The sequence below is a fragment of the Puma concolor genome, chromosome A1 (assembly GCF_028749965.1).
Source record: "Puma concolor isolate L17-30 chromosome A1, mPumCon1.1.hap2, whole genome shotgun sequence".
NCBI lineage: Eukaryota > Metazoa > Chordata > Mammalia > Carnivora > Felidae > Puma > Puma concolor.
In genome coordinates, this window is record NC_141667.1 from 178139420 (window position 1) to 178158362 (window position 18943).

General features: G+C 40.8%; 1 protein-coding gene across 1 annotated transcript in view; it reads right to left on the reverse strand.

Annotated features, from left to right (window-relative positions):
• Nucleotides 1-17904, reverse strand: part of GPC5 (glypican 5) — a 1436730-nt gene extending 1418826 nt beyond the window's left edge. The window contains exon 1 of the mRNA XM_086709551.1: nt 17403-17904. Coding sequence (XP_086565677.1) covers nt 17403-17868 — 466 coding nt within the window. The 5' untranslated portion in view covers nt 17869-17904. The remainder of the gene's footprint in view (nt 1-17402) is intronic.
• Nucleotides 17905-18943: the final 1039 nt, after the last annotated feature.

An 18943-nucleotide genomic window follows, 5' to 3' on the forward strand; every position in this document is an offset into this window, starting at 1 on the left:
AAAGATGACTTTTTAATGAATTAGAATTTTTAATTACCCTGTGGTAAGTATGTGATTATGTATGTGATTTACACAGGAACACTGAGGTGAAGCCCTTGCAACTCTTCTATCGTGACCTTCTCCGTGTAATAATGTTTCAGGGCTCCTGGGCTTGAGTCCAAGGGCAGCAATGAAAACAGGCAATCCCACTGTCCTTTATCCTAATGATCCTGACTTTCCTGTAGCCCATCAAACACTTCGTGATCTGGCCCCTTCTTCTTTGGTGTCATAGGCTTTCTCCCCATTTGGAAAGGTCAGTTTTTGATCCTGAGCTACCATATGTAAAATGGTTCCTCACAGATCATCCCTGGAACTACTAAGGTGCTCTAAACTAACTTCGGAGCCAAGAATTATTTCTAAAAGTATCCCTGAATCAGAGGACCTAATCACGGCCATGTCTGTAAGGACAAATGGAACATCATTTCTCTCTTAACTACTGTGACAGTCTATTGGTCTTGTTTCCAGTTTTCTCTTTGTTGGAAGCCATGCTGCATACTGCTTCCAAGGTAGTGTTCCTAGAGAGAAATCTGAGAACACTACCCTTCTAAACTAGTTCACACTTTCAGATTCAAGATTCAAGAAGCCTAACTAAAACTGTCCTAAACTGAAACAGGAATGCATTGGAAGCATATTGAGACATTCCAAAGGACACTGAAGACAAAGGAGGGGCAGGGAACAAGATGGGCTAAAGAAAGGAAAATCAAGACTAGAATGTTTACAAATCTCTTACTCTGTGGCTTTAGTTTTTTCCTGCTGCACAGCAGCCTTCTTCAGATAGCAGAAAATATGACTGCCATATATCTTCCCTCCAAAGGGAGAAACTGACCCAACTCTCTTGGTTCCAAATTAAAAAACTCCAGGAAGAGGATCACCTGATAGAATTGGCAGTGTTTGTACTAATTATAAGGATGAGCTAGATGGGCGAAGGAAAAGGAGAAGGTCCTAGGAAAGCTGTTCAATTTATACACACAATCCCAGCAGTGTTTGATACACATCTTAGAACATCTTCCCAATGCTTACGGCAAAAGCTCAAACTCCCACATATTGCATTTAAATTTCTCAGTGATAGAATTCCTGCCTGCTTTTCTAGTTTCAGTCTCTTGATCTCCACTCTCTCCTAACTTGCCTCCCTGTTGGGAGAGGTAATCCACCTTTCCTGACGTCCTGTGTGTTTTTACTGAGTATGCCAAAACTGCAAGGCCCCGACTACCCTTTACCTGGGCCATTTCTCAGGGTTGTGTTTGCAACTAACAGCCTCGAGAGACAGTCTTCTCCCAGGGCAAAGAGCAGGATCGGTTCAGCTTGCTCTAGAATTTGGAAAGCCTCTTGCCCTCCATGACCCACAGTCCTCCCCTGTGGTGCAACATGTGCGGGCGTCCATGTCGAACCCCCGGAGGAGCAGGGTGACCATCGTCACGCTCATGCTGCTTACTTGCTGCTCCGTGAGTCTCTTGGCTTCTGTCAGCACCCATGAAACAGTCACAGGCCCGCTGGCAAGCAGGGAATCCTCTCAGACCGCTCACCCCCTGGTAACCTGCCCAGCCCCCAGCTGAGCACAGACCTGGTGTTCCCTCTCAGCCATACCTCCGTGCCTCTGTTTTCCCCCTAATTTTACTCAAGGTTATCTACTATTGCTGGCACTTTGTGTACTTTGTTTTGGGGTACATTCATACACAAAGTGATACTCAAATATATATATGTATTTTGGAGGCTGCAGGCACATCAGGCTATAGTTTGCTTTTTCCTTTCATAAATGCTGTAAGTCATTTGTCCTAATGTTGGTTGGATAGCCTTCCTCTCCTGGTTTAAGTGTCCACATGGTTATCCATAATTTATCATTCAATAGATATTAACAGACATTTACATTACCTGCAAGTTTTTTCTGTGCAATGAAAATATACATATATAATATATTATAATATATATATATGTATATATATATTTAAATATATCCAATTGGTTTGTAGGAATACTTTCCTATAAATTGGAATCGCCAGGCAAAGGGCAACCAAAATTCAAATTTTGAGTGATAACTGCAGAATTCGCCCTGAATGTAGAGCCAGTCTTCATCAGTCTTCCTGCTCAGTATTTGTAGATGAGAGTACGCTATTTCCTCCAATCACAGGAGCATTAGATGTCACTATTTTTAATTTTGACAATGTGATATTCATAAGAAATTAGTTTTCCTTTGTTAATGTTGAGCTCAAGCATCGCCCATATCCTTATTAGTCATTTATATCATTTGAATTTCCTCTTTATGTTCTTTTTTCATTTCCCTGGAAATATTAGTGTCTTTGTTACCAATTTATAAGAGCTCATTTGTGATTAAGGATGCTAACCTTTCTGTAGCTGTGCATTAGAAATGAAATGCCATAGGGTTTTTTTTACCCCATTTATTTCCCTATGATGTTTATTTTTTTGATTACACACACAGGTTATATATTCAAATGTAATGTTTCTTTCTTTCTTTCTTTTTTTTTAAGAAAGGCAAAGGGAAATCACTGAAGGATTTAACACAAGAAATAAAGATGAGGGGCACCTGGGTGACTCAGTCAGTTAAGCATCTGATTCTTGATTTTGGCTCCGGTCAGGATCTCATGGTTTGTGAGATTGAGCCCCGCATTAGGCTCTGCCCAGAGCCTGCTTGGGATTCTCTCTCTCCCTCTGTCTTTCTCTGTCTCTCTGCCTCTCCCCCACTCACTCACACACTTTCTCTTTCTCTCTCAAAATAAATAAAGTAAAAAAACAAACAAACAAACAAACAAACAAAAACCTAAAGATCAGATTTGAGTTTTAGTGGGAAATCAGTTGGAAAGCAATTGGGAAGTGGACTGCTATGAACCAGGAGCCAATGTCAGCCAACTGGGTGATCCAGACATGAAAAGGCACTAGATAAAAGCACGGTAGTGGCCACAAGGGTGGATAGAGAAATTATAGGGGCGTTTGTGAAGGAGAATCTAGAGAATCTGGAAACTGATTGAGTTGGTGGACTGGGCTGGAATTTTAAAAATTAAGTGTTAATATGGGGTGTTATCAATTCAGTCACATTTCTAACTGAACCCTAAAGAGTTCAGCACCACCAACATTCCTCATAAAAGAGGTGAAGGGAGGGAAAGAAACAATTAATAAAAGCCTGATCACAAGGCAACTGAATGTGAGCGGAGAAATCATCACTGATTGGAACTTCCAAAAACATTTATAAATTAACTCCAGAACAGATTTATGTTTCTACATGTTTTAATTACAAATCAAATATCCTCTGAAAGCTCTAGGCTTAAATATTTAAAGTATATAAAGTTTTGTCATATAGGATCCTGTAAGGAGATAGATTGGTAATGTCAAATAGGATTATTTAAGAAAATATTTGTAAAGGGGAGGGTATAGGAAGACTGTAAGAGATACTGCGGTTCTCCCTAGCTAGTAACTGTGGAGAAGCTGGTACTGCCTCTTAGGGGGCAGGACAATAACGTTATTTGCCAGAATCCCAAGAGAGTTATGAGCTGTGTGCTTAGATAAAGGGACGCAGGCAGTCTGCAGTGACTCTGCAAGGTGAGACGGCCACAGCCCACCTGCCGGGTGTCTCCCCAGGCATTCCTTCCCACGGACTGCCAGAGGCAAGAATTCATCCAGACACAAAGCAGAGTGGGGCGTCTACCTGAAGGGACAGACACATGCCAGCACACTGTACCTTTGTGTCTTTCACATGGCAGAAAACCTACGCCCAACACAGGGACACACAAAGACCCACCGGAACTACGACAAGCAAAAATGTGATAAAACGCAGCAAAGAATGAACTCCTACTTACTTGTTGAAGTCAATTATATATGGTAGAAACTACCCCTGTTCACATTCACTCAGCATACATCCAGGAAAAGTACTTTCCTCTTAATCTTAATTCAATTAATTTAAATGACAATGGTTTGTAAAAGACTAGTCTTTTGCTCTTAAACTACATAACAGGAATAAACCCGATTTCACTGTAGGATTAAAGTATAAATAATAATTTATTAGCTAAAATAAGGAAGGAAAACATAGACTATGTCTCCAAGAATACAAGATTAATACTATGAGCATGAGTGAGGGCAGAAAAATATTTGACAGTTTGGTAATTTTATTACCATGAAGAGAAAGGGATTTCTATTATGATTTCTTTGCCTGTTCCCTGATCCAGCATAAAGAATTACTTAAATGTCTCAAAAAAGAATATCTGTAATAAAATTAGCTATGTAGCATTTTGTACAGACTAGTACTGTTTAGTTTTTTCCCCATACCATGTGGCCCTCAAAACCCACTGAAAGGGAAGGAAAACCATTTTCTGAGAAGTTGAGTTGTTTGCTAAAGGTCCCATAGCTAATAAGTGATAGAGTCAAGACTAATTTATTTCAAAACTGAAAGTTCATTGTTATTCACTAAGATATGTGACAGTAATATGGGATAAATTATAAGTTAAAATGTCTGTTTTTTCCTGTTTGTTTTTCCCATGCCAACATTTCAATGCTTTGTCATACCAACTATTTTTCCTTGTTTTGCATTAAGACATCTCCAAAGATGAGTAGAATATTAAATAGTTAATAACCTGAAGCTTATTTGTGCCCCTAAACTTATAAAAGTAAAAAGAAGAGGTGCCTGGGTGGTTCAGTTGGTTAAGCGTTCAACTTTTAATTTCGGCTCAGGTCATGATCTCACTGTTCAGGAGATTGAGCCCACAATCTGTGCTGATGGTGCAGAGCCTGCTTGAGATTCTCTCTCTCCCTCTCTCTCTCTGCCCCTCCCCCAAACTCACTTTCTCTCTCTCTCTCTCAAAATAAACAAACACCTTTTTTAAGTAAAATGTAGTTTTGTTTTGTAACTAAAGCTCTTAACTATACAAAAGGTATCCTCATACCTTTTACCTGACAAATAGCTCATGCTCATGAATTCCTCACTCTTTCAATGTTATTCCTATTTCCTTTACCTTTTAAGTTGATAAAAAAAAAAAAAAAAAAAAAAAAACTTTGTTAAAAATGACTTTTCCCCCCAGAGTGGAATGTATTCTAAGCCTGGTGAGAACAGACCGTTAATCTCTTCATTTTATTGACCTACTTCAGTTTCAGCTCATTAAACACAGACATTTTCAATGATCAAAAGAAAATGAGCCAAATGTAACTTGCTACAACCTTACTAAATAAGAGAGTTGTTCAAAAAGTAAATAAATCTGAACAGGTAATTTAATATTGATAATATTCCATTTAAAGAATATATATGTAATGAACAAGGACATCCAGAAATGTTTACATTCCTTTGATCAACTGAAGGCAAAGTCTGTGCATGTTATCGGACTCCTTCTCAGTTCTTACCCTCTCCCAAAAAGAATATTGAAGAAATCGTGAACTAATGTCCCTTGAAACTGTAAGACAAAGAAAAGAAAAGCCTATGAGCTCTAAAAAGATAGCTGCAAAGATTAATTATATTGCCTATAAAGATTTATAAAAGCTAAAATAAATGTGGTTATCACAGCACAGAAGGAGAAGAAAACTAGTAATTCAAACCCATTACCCTAATAAGAGTAATAAACAAATTATAAAATAAGAAATGTTTACTAGGTTCTAAATATGACTGCATTTGAAACATATTTAAGTTCACAGCTGAACCATACCAAAATGTGCATGTCTCATTAGCAATGACTTAAATAATCCTTCTATTTAGGTACAATTTCCTAATACCTCTTGTGACACATCCTAAATAAATAACAAACTACACTTGATACAGAAAAAATTTTTTTTCTAAGATAGTAAAAGAGATCTAACGACTAGGTATTTCTAAAACAGGAATTGTTGGAAATACTTTGGAGACAGATTATACCTGCTACCACATATGGTTTTGTGGTTTAGCAGCAATTATTCGTTTGCTTGTTCTGAAAGGCTATGGTCTCTCTACTTGGTCTGCATGGAGTCTGGACCCCAAGCTGGGATCTTTTAATAAACAATCTTCCCAGCTCAGGAATAATTCCACAGACAAGTGAGATGTGCTTTACTGCCAACATGGAATTAACAAGGGTGGGAGGGTGGGAGATAGAAAAACTGAAATCATTTTCTAGTTCCTTACTATTAATTCCTCACAGAAAGGAAAACAAACAAACAAACAAAAAAACAGAAAGAAGAAAGAGAAAGAAGTTAAATGAAACACAAACCAACCAATCCAGAGTCAAATATAAATTATATTTAGGCACATTTATTTTTCTCCATTCTCCCAAAAATAGATGAGTTAACGCTCTAAGTCAGATCAGTCACTGTCTACATGATATAAAAACTGTGTAAATTAATCCCTTAAATATTAAATAATCTTCCCTTCTTTGCAGGACATTTGAGGAAACCTTCTTCTGGACATTTGTTTGGCAATCATTTACTCTGTTTTCAAAAATGTTGGAGAATGCAAATAAAAACTCCTTTAAATTTAAATTTAAAAGGGCTGGGTCACTTTATAGAAAGTTATGGCAGAGGTACATAAGAAAATATTAACTCCTCGAAAATAACTTAATCAACAACCCAACTGAGCCCAGGTCAGTATATTTTTTAAAAACTTCACCTTCTACATTTCTCATTCTATTAACATTAAGTATAGAACACGTAAGTAAACACAATGAATTGAGTCTGGTATGTAAGTACACATATGAGATTAATTCTACAAGTCAAAATTTATTTATGAATTTTAGGCTAATCACAGAACATTAAGATACATCAATCACAGATCTCACTCTCAAATAGCCTATAGTCTAGCAGAGGAATATACTTAAAATTGGTATTACTGCTTTGTGTCCCTCTCTTACATTAGAAATAACTAAGTATTGATCTGTACATGGTGTGTTTGAGGATTTCAGGGCTGATTGATTCAAAGGCAGGACCTCCAGATGATAGTAGTAGACACTGAGTGGCACTTTGAATCTCTGCATGTGAAGGGATGTCCCTCACAGTACAAGACTTCCAGAGACAGCAGAGCAGGGCTACCACCCAGAAGCAGAAGGGGGCAAGGGAACTCCCAGGAGAGAGGGGAACAGGAGAAGGGGCTCACATAGCTCTGTGATACTACACAGCAGCAAATGGGAAGTCTCTGAGTCAGAGAGTTTCAAAGGGCAGCAGTGGCTTGGGGTCTGTTACAGCCCCCGAGTTTATTTTAGCTGTGGCTAGCAGATGTTGGGTGCAGTTTTGTGGAGTATGCAAAACAAGCAAGCTCTAATGGACTAAAAATATGCTTATCTGAGCTCTATTTAAAGCAAATGGATATGTAAAATTTTGAGTTTGGCACTGGAGGGCCTTGGGCTGATGGTTCCAATCTGATGTGATGAAGTAAAAAACACAGGGGTCAATCTTTAACCCATTTACACAACACCAGAAAACTTCATAAATATCATTATATAGAGATAGCGGAATCTTGGATGGACTGACCATCCATCTGTGGACTGACTTCTAGAGTTTAACTTAAGAATCAGAAGACAGGTTTGAGGCACCTGGGTGGCTCAGTCAAGTAAGCATGTGACTCTTGATTTCGGCTCAGGTCATGATCTCACAGGTTGTGGGATCGAGCCCCAAGTCCAACTCTGTGCTCACAGCATGGAGCCTGCTTGGGATTCTCTCTCTCTCTCTCTCTCTCTCTCTCTCTCTCTCTCTCTTTTTCTCTCTCCCGCCCCAAAAATAAATAAATAAACGTAAAGAAGAAAAAAGAATAAGAGAGGTTCAAAGGATGTAGCGATTTATTCAACAACTATTTCAATTCTTGTTCCATGTCAGGCACTGTTCTAGGCACCAGATATTCTTCACTGAATAAGACACCCAACAGTACTGGCTATCATCATTTACGGGGCCCCCGCAAAATTAGAATACAAGAGCCTTTGTTCAAACTTCAAGATGGCAAGAGCAGAACATTGAACCAAGCAGGGGGCCCTTCTGAGAGCGGGACCCTGTGTGACTGCAAAGGTCAGATGCCCATGAACCTGGCCTTTGTAGACATGTTCTCTATTCTCTTCACACACACACAACCTAGCAGTGATAGAGCAACAGTACAGAATAAAGAAAAAATATATAGCGCCATGAAAGAAACAAAAGGAGTTCTACAATAATAACTGGGGGAACATAGTTCAGTGAACCTTGAGAAAAACCTCTCCAAAGAGTTGACTTTTCAGCAGAAACCTGAACTGGCCAGCTATATAACATATGTGCGTGAAGAAGCCATAGGTTGGACAGTTTATTCCAATGGTTCTCAACTAGGATGATTTTGCCTTCTGTGGGACATTTGGCAATGTCTAGAAACATTTTGGAGTGTCACAACTTGTGGGGAGAGGGGGAGGACGTTGCTACTGGCATCTAGAGGGTGAAGGTCAGGAAAGCTTCTAAACAACCCACAACATACAGGACTGTCCCCAATTCCCCACACAACAAAGAATTATCCAGCCCCAAATGTTAGTGGTGTTGACAATGAACAACCTTAATCAGAATGAATGTAGATGAGATACAAAGCCATAGGGGGGGTAAGAGTTTGTCACATTTACTTTTCATGTCTTTAGCCATGTGACTTTATGGTGGTGAATATCGGAAACCTATATTTACAACAAGGGAGAATTCAATTTATGGTACAGTGCAATACTATACTGTCACTAAAAAAAGTACATATTTAGAAAGATGTTTAAGGGCATGGGAAGTACTGATATGCTTACAATGGTAACTAAGAAAAATAAAGTGATTCTACATTCTTTCAAAAAATATTTATACAATGGGGCACCTCGGATAAGTGTGGAGTACAGGTCATGATCTCGAGGTTTGTGAGTTTGAGCCCCACATAGAGCTCACTGCTGTCATCATGGAGCCTGCTTCAGATCCTCTGTCCCCTTCCCTCTCTGCTCCCCCCACCTTGCACCCTCTCAAAAATAAATAAATAAACATTTACAAAAATCTCTTAAAAATATTTATATCCAGAGCAGATGGCTGATGAGGGTGTTTAAAAGGGTAATACAAAAGGTTATTGGTGGTTATTTCTGGAGGGCAAATTTTGCTCTCTATGTATTTTTCAGTATTTTGAATTTTCAAGAGAATGTGCATTCTTTCATAAAAACATGAAAGTGCAAAATCTCATTCTCTCTCTATAAAAGTGTATTATACATTCAACTTACTTAACGGCCATATGGGAACTTGATACGGCTAATCAAAGACCTAGAGGGGATTATGCTAAGTGAAATAAGTCAGAGAAAGACAAACACTATATGATTTCAAATATATGTGAAATTTAAAAAACAAAACAAACAAACAGACAAAACAAACAGAATGCAGACTCATGCATATAGGAAACAAACTGTTGGTTACAAGAGTGGGGAGGAGTTGGGGGATGGATGAAAGAGGTAAAGGGGATTCAGATTCTTCAACTATAAAATAAATAAGTCATGGGGATGTAATGTACAACATAGGGAATACAGTCAATACTAATGTAATAATTTTGTATGGTCACAGATGGTAACTAGACTTATTGTGGGGATCATTTCATAATATATAAAAATACCAAATCATTATGATGTACACCTGAAACTAACAGGATATTGTGTGTCAATTATAGTTCAATAAAAAAGTGGGGTGCCTGGGTGGCTCAGTCAGTTGAGCATCTGACTTCAGCTCAGGTCATGATCTCACAGTTTGTGAGTACGAGCCCCCCCCGTTGGGCTCTGTGTTGACAGCCTGGAGCCTGCTTCAGATTCTGTGTCTCCCTCTCTCTCTGCCCCTCCCCTACTCACATTCTTTCTCTCTCTCTCTCAAAAATGAATAAACATTTTAAAAAATTAAAATTAAAAAATTTAAATATTTAAATTAATTTTTAAAAGAAACAATAAGTGTTGGCAAGGATGTGGAGAAAAAGGAGCCCTCCTACACTATTGGTGGGAATGCAAACTGGTGCAGCCTCAATGGAAAACAGGGTGGTGGTTCCCCAAAAAATAAAAAATAGAACTATCTATGATCCAGTAATTGCACTACTGGGTATTTACCCAAAGAATACAAAAATACTACTCAAAGGGATATGTCATCCCTATGTTTATTACAGCATTATTTACAAGAGCCAAACTATGGAAGCCTAAGTGTTCATCAACAGATGAATGGATAAGAAGTGGTATATATATAGGGAATGCATGTGTGTGTGTGTGTACGTGTAATACACACACACACACACACACACAATGGAATATTATTCAGCCAAAAAATGAATGAAATCTTACCATTTGCAACAACATGGATGGAGCTACAGGGTATTATGCTAAGTGAAATAAGCAAGTCAGAGAAAGACAAATACCATATGATTTCCCTCTTATGTGGAATTTAAGAAACAAAGGAGCAAAGGAAAAAAAAGAGAGAGAAACCAAGAAACAAACTTTTTTTTTTTTTTTTTTTATAGAGACAGGGTACAGGAGAGGGAGCAAAGGGAGAGACAGAGAATCCCGACAAGCTCCATACTCAGCACAGAGCCCAACATGGGGCTTGATCCCACAACCCTGGGATCATGACCTGAGCCAAAATCAAGAGTCAGATGCTCAACCAACTGAGCCACCCATGAGATCCAGACTCTTAACTATAAAGAACAAACTGATGGTTACCAAAGGGGAGGTGGAGACTAAGAGAACACTATCTTGGTGAGCGCTGAGTAATACATGGAATTGTTGAATTGTTACATTGCACATCTGAAACTAATACAACACTGTATGTTAACTACATTGGAATAAAAATAAAATAAATAATTTTAAAAGAATAGAATATAATAACTTTTTTAAAAAGCTGTCCTATCGGGGCACCTGGGTGGCTCAGTCGGTTAAGTGTTCAACTCTTGGGGCACCTGGGTGGCTCAGTTGGTTGGGCGTCCGACTTCGGCTCAGGTCATGATCTCACAGTCCATGAGTTCGAGTCCCGCGTCGGGCTCTGTGCTGACCGCTCAGAGCCTGAAGCCTGTTTCAGATTCTGTGTCTCCCTCTCTCTCTGACCCTCCCCCATTAATGCTCTGTCTCTCTCTGTCTCAAAAATAAATAAACGTTAAAAAAAATTTTTTTTTTTTTTTAAAAGTGTTCAACTCTTGATTTTAGCTCAGGTCATGATCTTGCACTTCATGAGTTCAAACCACTATCTTCAGAGTCAGCTTGGGATTCTCTCTCTCTGCCCCTCCCCCTGCGTGCATGCTCACTCTCTCTAAATAAATAAATAAATAAACTTTAAAAAAAAAAGCCGTCCTATTTATTGTGATTCATAGAAGAATAACTAATCAATTTAGGATGGTTTTAACAGAGACATTAGTGAAATTTGAAATTTCTAAAGCTGAAAAGAGGAAGAACTGAGGACACAATTGCTATTGTCTTTTCTTCTAGCTGAAGGTCAGGTTTTTACAAGAGAAAGGTAGATATGGAAAATGACTATTCTCTACTAAAAGTAAAGCTATTGTTACTTAACCAAGTAGGTCAGATATCACACCCACAGACAATCTGTTGCAATAAAGGATATGACCAAAGTCTCTCATGACCCCATTTTTACCAAAACAGGTTTATGGTTTCTTCAAGTTATACTGAGAGGCCACTGATTTATGCATCATTTCTGCTTAGGAGAGGCATCTGCTGGAATTTTCCTTTTGGTGTTATACCAATTAATAACAAAAACAAATGTTATAGACTTAGACGGTGCTTTTACCAAACATAGAAAGTAAATTACACACACACACACACACACACACACACACACACACACACACCCACACACACACAAGATAAAAATCCATATTCCAGAAAGTCTTGACAAGCTGGAAAGTGGATGGGGGAGGATAGAAAAATTATAAAATGTTATTCTTAAGTTCTCCAAACTGAGCCCCTCCTAAAGCCAATTATACAAATACAGGATGTTGGACACTTGGCAGAAAGGAACTTAAAATGTGGCAGGAAGGATGGGGACACACACACTTACATTTTCTGGTAAGAGGACTATGACGAACAACGGTGTGATTAGCACAATTCAAGCCCCTAGTGCACAGTCATTCTCTGTGGCCTTAAAGTAGAAACTCAGACTCACTGTCCTACCATTATGCTTCACTAAAGGCCCAGATAAACATGAAACACGTGATTCTCATGACCATCAAAGCATACACTAGATTTTGCAGAGGAGAAAGTGACAAGCCGCCCTAACACTTGAACTAAGTTCATGTTTACAAGCCAACACAGACAACATGAACAGAATCACCCCGCAGTGATGAGACAGGGCCACCTGAGACCTGTGGTGGAGAAGCAGAGACACAGGGACACTCTGCAGCCTCACAAATGACTGAACATCCCCCTCTTTTGATCAACAAGACTGACTGCTGCTTCTTCAATCATGGCGACTACCCCCACCTTCATCTTCCCAACGCCTAAGCAAGTTATCAAGACACCCAACTCCTGAACTGCCCCGCTCCATTAAACCATCCATGAGATCACCCAGCACAAGCTCAAATCTTAGAAAAAGCCCCTTCCTGGCTGCCCTTTACCCATGACACCCACGATTCCTACAATGAGTGATAGTCCTTGCTGCAGCAAGCAAAATGAGCCAAATTTGTTTGAGTACAGGGTGGTTTCTGGTGGGTTTTGGTGAATGGGCTTCAACACGGGGCGATCCTGATATTAATAATCTGCCCCAACATCAGAGCCTGGGTTCCTTCTATGGCTTTGGAAATCTTATCAACACAACTATGTTGTTCAAGCAGCAAAAAAAGGTTAAATTCATGAGATACAAGTCTTAATTTCAGATTACTGTCCATGAGTGACTATGGCCACCAGCCATCTAGTATATACATCCTTAAACCATCCTGTGTGCACTACTTCACCTCCCTGAATTACAGACAGCAGAGCCGTGGCCGTGGTAGTGGAGGCCGTGGCTGTGGGGTGCTGCAGCCAGCAGTAGCATAGTTTTGTTTCCTAGACTTTCCATTAGTTCATGGAAATATATAGATACAAATACAGATATATAGATACATAGATATAGATATGTTTTCCATAACATAATAAAAATCATTTCAGATAGGTTTCTTTCTTAGAGCTTCCATTAGCTCATGAGAAGAAACAAGAGAGTCACTATAATCTAATAAATACCATTTTGAATAGAAATATATTTCCTAGGGTGCCCGGGTGGCTCAGTCCATTAGGTGTCTGGCTCTTGAGTTCAGTTCTGGTCCTGATCTTACCAATGGAGCCCTGCTGCTTGGGATTCTCTCTCCCTCTCTCTCTCTGCCCCTCCCCCAGCCACATGTGTGCTAGTGTGTTCTCTTTCTCTCTCTCTCTCTCTCTCTCTCTCAAAATAAATAAGTAAACTTAAAAAAAATAAGCATAGATATAAAATAGCTGAATAATCTTATTTAAAAAACAAAGGTATTTCCCAATTTTAGAAATACTCATTTGTGGCCAAAAAAAAACCTAGTTAATATAAAAAACATCTTCTGTTACATAGAGATCTAAAACTAAAATTTCACCCTTAAAGCCCAAGTCTAGTTAAAATCATGACACTAAATTAAAAAACTGTAGTGACAACAACACATTCTGTGAGCACTTCCTATGTGCCTGGAGTTGTGCTATCTTATACACACACACACACATTATTTCATTCTGTGTATGCAACAACTCTTCAAGAACTAAGATTCCCAGGGCACCTGGGTGGCTCAGTCAGCTAAGCGTCAGACTCATGATTTCGGCTCAGGTCATGATCTCAAAGTTCATGGGATTAAGCCCCAAGTCGGGCTCTGCACTGACAGTGCTGAGCTTGCTTGGGACTCTCTCTGCCCCTCCCCCACTCACGCTCACTCTCTCTCAAAATAAATAAATAAACATTAAAAAAAAAAAAAAAAAAAAAAACTAAGATTCCCATCTTGTAGATGACAAAACAGAGGTTCAAGGATAAGCAATTAACCTAGGCCCACCACTACACGTGGGAGATCCAAGTTTTGAAACCCAATGTCTATAATTCCAAACTCTGAGGTTACCAGGTAGATTGTTTCTCTTGCGTGTGAAAAGGAATCAACACTGTGCCTGAAACAATTATAAGACTAAATCATGATGAAAGCAGTTTAAAAAATAAAACTACACAGCACTAAAGTGTCCTGTAGTATTAAATTTTCATTTTGCCACATCAAGTTTATTTTTATTATCCCATTTATAACCAAAAGTTACCAAGAAAAAGTTCTTTCACAAACTACTCCTTGTACCAATGAACATCCACTGTTCAAAAACCAGTTGGTATATAAACTACCTGAAGGTAGTCTTGGATTTTTTTATAAGCTTCTCCTTTCTGAAATACCTTCTTAAAACGGGGAAATAATGCAAGTGTGAACAATGCATGTGGGAAGAGAATTTCAATGTAAAAGCAGTATCCCTCCTCCCCAGTAAATAAAATGAAAATCAAAGGACCTTTAAAAGACACTTTCACTAAGTTTGTTTGTTTGGGTTTTTTTTTCTGAATAAAATAAACAAGAGCAAAGGGCACCTTGACTACTACTTAGGAAATAAAATCAGAACACAGGGAAATCTGTAATTCTAATCACATTTACATCTTCTCTCCTTTTTTACATTTCTCATCCAACATCCTTAGGAGCTCAATAGGCTTAAAAGAATTGGAGCAGAGTAAAGAACAAAGGTGAGGAGAATCTGAGAAACAACTTGAATGGCTGTTCTCACCATTTTGATAATTTCAAATTGGGTAACATAGTTTTCAGAAGATGTAAAAGTCGCAAATATAGGAAGAAACTAAAAAGTTGTTCTACCTGCTATTATTATAAAAATGGCATTTGGGCTGGACATCTCAGGAATTAACCACTTGTGGACAGTAAATGAAGAAAGCACTAAAAAAAGATTAACTTTCAAAAAAAACGAGTATCAAATTGAAATGTACCAGCTTTAGTGAGTGAAAGCCCATGTGCCAAATAAACACATTTATTACAAGGAATATTAACATTTGTATTCTTACATGGAAATGACTACTTATATTAACTATTGTTTTCTCTTGAGCTTGAGGACGCTGTTAGAAAATCGGATACCCAGCTGTTATACTCAATCACGCTAAACGTTACAGATCATACATAAATACAAAAATAAGGAAAAGCAGTTATGAAGCATGTAGTACGTGTGCTTTACTCAGTTTGGGAATGAGTTTATTATAGCGGGAGAGAAGTAGCAATGTCAAAAGAAATAGTTTAATATTTCATTTACCTATTCAAATAAAACAATGGCTAACAATTTGGAGACAAGAATGGTTTTAATCAAGATGATTCTAATTCAAAATAATACTTTCATGTGACTTTTTCTTAATGCAATTATGAAAGGAATTTAGCCCTTCTTCCCGCCAGCAACACTGATGTCCCCAAGAGTGTAACCCTGAACAGCCCCCGGCATCTGTACTGCTAGGATTCCTCCATCTCATTAAGCCACAGATGAAGAAATGTACTAGCAATGGGGAAACAATCCAGAATGGCTCAGAAAAGAAGGTGCTTGCCATCCTGGCTCTTTTTTGTGGGGGGGGAGGGGCGGCGGGGGGGGGGTCATATGTATCAAATGCAAATAAGGACACCATTTCCTTCTCTATAAGGCACAGCTTCAGTTTCCCCTCACATCCCCGTTACAAGGTATGCCAGTGATTGATACTCTAGAAACTTCCTCTTCAAAAGACATGAAATACACAAAGTTCTAGGAATGTAACAGCTAATCAATGTGTTGCATTCAGCAGGTACCAGGAATACTGAGACATTAAGAAGGGCGGTGAAATCAAGGCCTTTACTGGGGAGCTGTCAACGTTTCCTGAACATATCAGCCAAAATTAAGGCATTTGGGGAACAAAATCTAATAATGCAGGTGACGGTTTCATAAGCTCAATGCCTTCGCCCTATCCCCCTCCACCAACACAAAGACCCACTTCAGCAGTATTAGCTACTGATACCTGAGGTTTAGCTTTTTTTTTTTTTTTTAATAAAAAGAATGCACTGAAATACGAGAATGGGCTTATAAGGGGGTACTATTGTTTGAGGAAAGAACTGCCCTAAGCTGAGAATATCAACTATTTTGTTTCAAGTAGTATAGAAAAAGCACCTTGTACTGAACAGGCATTCAAAAAATACTTGAAATATTTCAAATATAAAAGACTGGTCATGTAAACTAAAATGGACTTAGGGTTCCCCAATGCCCAGATTTTCCTTGCAGGATGAGGGGAGAACTGAGTTCACAAACAGCAAAGCAATAAAGCAAAATAGTTACAGTTCCATCCATAGCGCTAAGAGCAAGTCGCTTCACCCTGAAAACATAGCCAGGGGACGTATTTTAGAACCAAGCATCCTCCATAAATTCTTTATTCAACCCATAAACTCACGGCACTCGTCTGCGTCTTGCCTTCATAGGCAGGGTGCATTGCTCCAGTAAAATCGTAGCTTCAGACACCTACTATTGCATTTGACAGCTAAGACCTGATCTTCCAAACTAAAGGTAAACTGGAAATCCCAGCAGCAGAAGGAAATCTGCGCGATACGGGTGGGGAGCAGGGGGTAAAGGTGCAGGCAAACAGCCTTACAAGAAGCAGACTCTGCACTGGCTACACTCAAGGTATTCTTTCCTCTTCAATCTCTGGTATGTGTCTCACCCATGTTTAGTGACTTCCCGATTCATTCAGTTTTGATCGCCTGTTGCCGTCACATCTTTCAGGCGTCGACACTACCCAGTCGTCTGAGAGACACACTGGGTACTTAGTGCAGGTTCCCCCAAGGAGGGCTCGGTGCCAGGGCACAGAAGCAGCTAAGGGTCACGCCAGTGCAGGTGTACAGGGTCCGAGTCCTAATTAAAGAGGAGACGGCTGCCCTTCTCAATGTCCCATACTCCAGCAAAGGAGACGAACACCGGTTTGTATTTTTAGTAGCAAACTTGGAGCGACCAAGCCAACTTGGTCCACCGGAGACAGCAGCAAACCGAGGCCCCCCGGCGGGGCAGTGGTGAAATTCCCACTCGGAACAGAAACACAGGCCGCGCTGCCCCAGCTTTGCTGACCTCTCGCAACGCACCAGCAGAGACTACGGGAACCAGCGCGGGCGGCAAACGCCCAGAGCCCGGCTTAGCCGCAGGCGTAGTCTGGGTGTCCCCGCAGCTGCGCTGCGCTGCGCTCGGGATGTTCACGCCGAGCTTACCACCCCCTCGCCCCTCCCCGAGGCCTCCCCCGGATTCACCTTGCCCGGCCGGAGTGCCTGAAAGGTCATCTTCCCACGAAGGGCCACCCCCAGAGGCTGAGGAGCGCGGGTTCTGAGCTCAGGACGCCCCCGGCCCTCGCCCCGGCGCGCCGCCCAGCGCTGGCGCGCCGCCCAGAGCCTGCCCGCCGCGCCTTACCTGCCCGCGGCGAATCCGGCAGCCCCTTGACAGCTCCCACCAGGCGCCACTGGAAAAGTTTCCGAACTTCTTCGCAGCTCTGCACGCCCTCGCTCCGAGTAGACCCAACGAGAGCCAGAAGGAGGAGACAGCAACATCCCGCGCGCCAGGTCTGTGCATCCATCATCAGTGTCCTAGTCGCCCCTTCCCACGTAGTGGACCCAAATGTCCCCGCGCGCCTTGCGTTGCAGGCGCTGGAAAACGCTCGGCGGTCGCGGTTCTCAAAAGGTGCAATCTGGCGGCAGAGGTTCCGGGGCTGTTCTGGGACACCGGCTTCACCTGGTGGCACTTGGCTTTCTCCGGAGGAGCTCGGAGGCTGAGATACGAGTTTTCGAGCAGAGCGCCGCCAGGTCTCCCTATCCGGCGGGAGAGAGTTGGCGCTGTACCACTGAGGAAAACGCCTGAAGCCCACAGAGCCCGCGAGCATCTGGCTACGGCCGCCGCCTGGGTTGCCGCGGGCTCAGCCAGGAACAGCCAACCTGAGACGCGCTCGCCTGCCGCGCTCTGCGGGCAAGCCCCGCCCCTGCACGTTCCGCCCCGCCCCAGGTTCCGCCCACGCCCCGCCCCCTGCGCGCGGCCGCAGGCCGCACCCGCCTTTCCTCTGTCAATGCCGGCCCACGCGGGGCCGACCTCAGAGCGGCGCTGCATGGAGCAAGGAAGCAAATAAAACGAAACGCGGGCCGCGTTCTCCCAGGCCTTTCCATGGAACAACGGTCTGATGAAAAAAAGAGCGAATGTGGGAAGAGGCTCAGAGAAGATAAGAAATGAGGAACACCAACTGGAAGTACGATGAAATATTTGACTATAAGTCAAGGTCTTCAGTACATGGGAATTTGTATCGAAATTGCGCAAAATGGGATCTAGGTACAGTACAAAAGGCAAAAACTTTACAGTTGAGATCCCAATTGAAGACTTGATAGCATTTATAGGGTTTTAAGAGTGTACATGAGAATTGGTTTATGTTACTGCTTTAGAACATTTTTCTGTAACATTAGCTATGATTCTCTGAAAGAATTTAGAAGTCGTAAGAATTACATTCAGACCTTATCAGGTTCTTATCATCACAGTAAAGTCCAGTTTATTCTCTCATCAACCTTTAGCATCGTATTTTACTTCATTACTTTGTATCCATATGGGTCCTCTGGGCTTCATCACTTCTGGAATTGTTTTAAAACATTTTTCAAAGAACTTCTAAGATAAGAGTGCTTAGGGGAGATTCTAAAAAGAAAGATAGAAAAATAAAGACTTTAAGTGATTTAAAAATGACAAAGGAATTTTGTCAATTTACAACTTACAGAAAGAATGCATTAGAAAGCAGAAACCAATGGGTCATGTGCATTTTCTGAATGTGATTGACTCAGTGCTAAGCCTGTGAGTGACAAGTGTCTCTTCATCTACAAGCATCTGAAGGTGGTACTCCTCCAGTAAAACAAAAGTACTTAAAAGCATCAGGCAGGGGGGACTATGAATGCCTCTGCCACTTAAAGGGAATTTAATCTCAA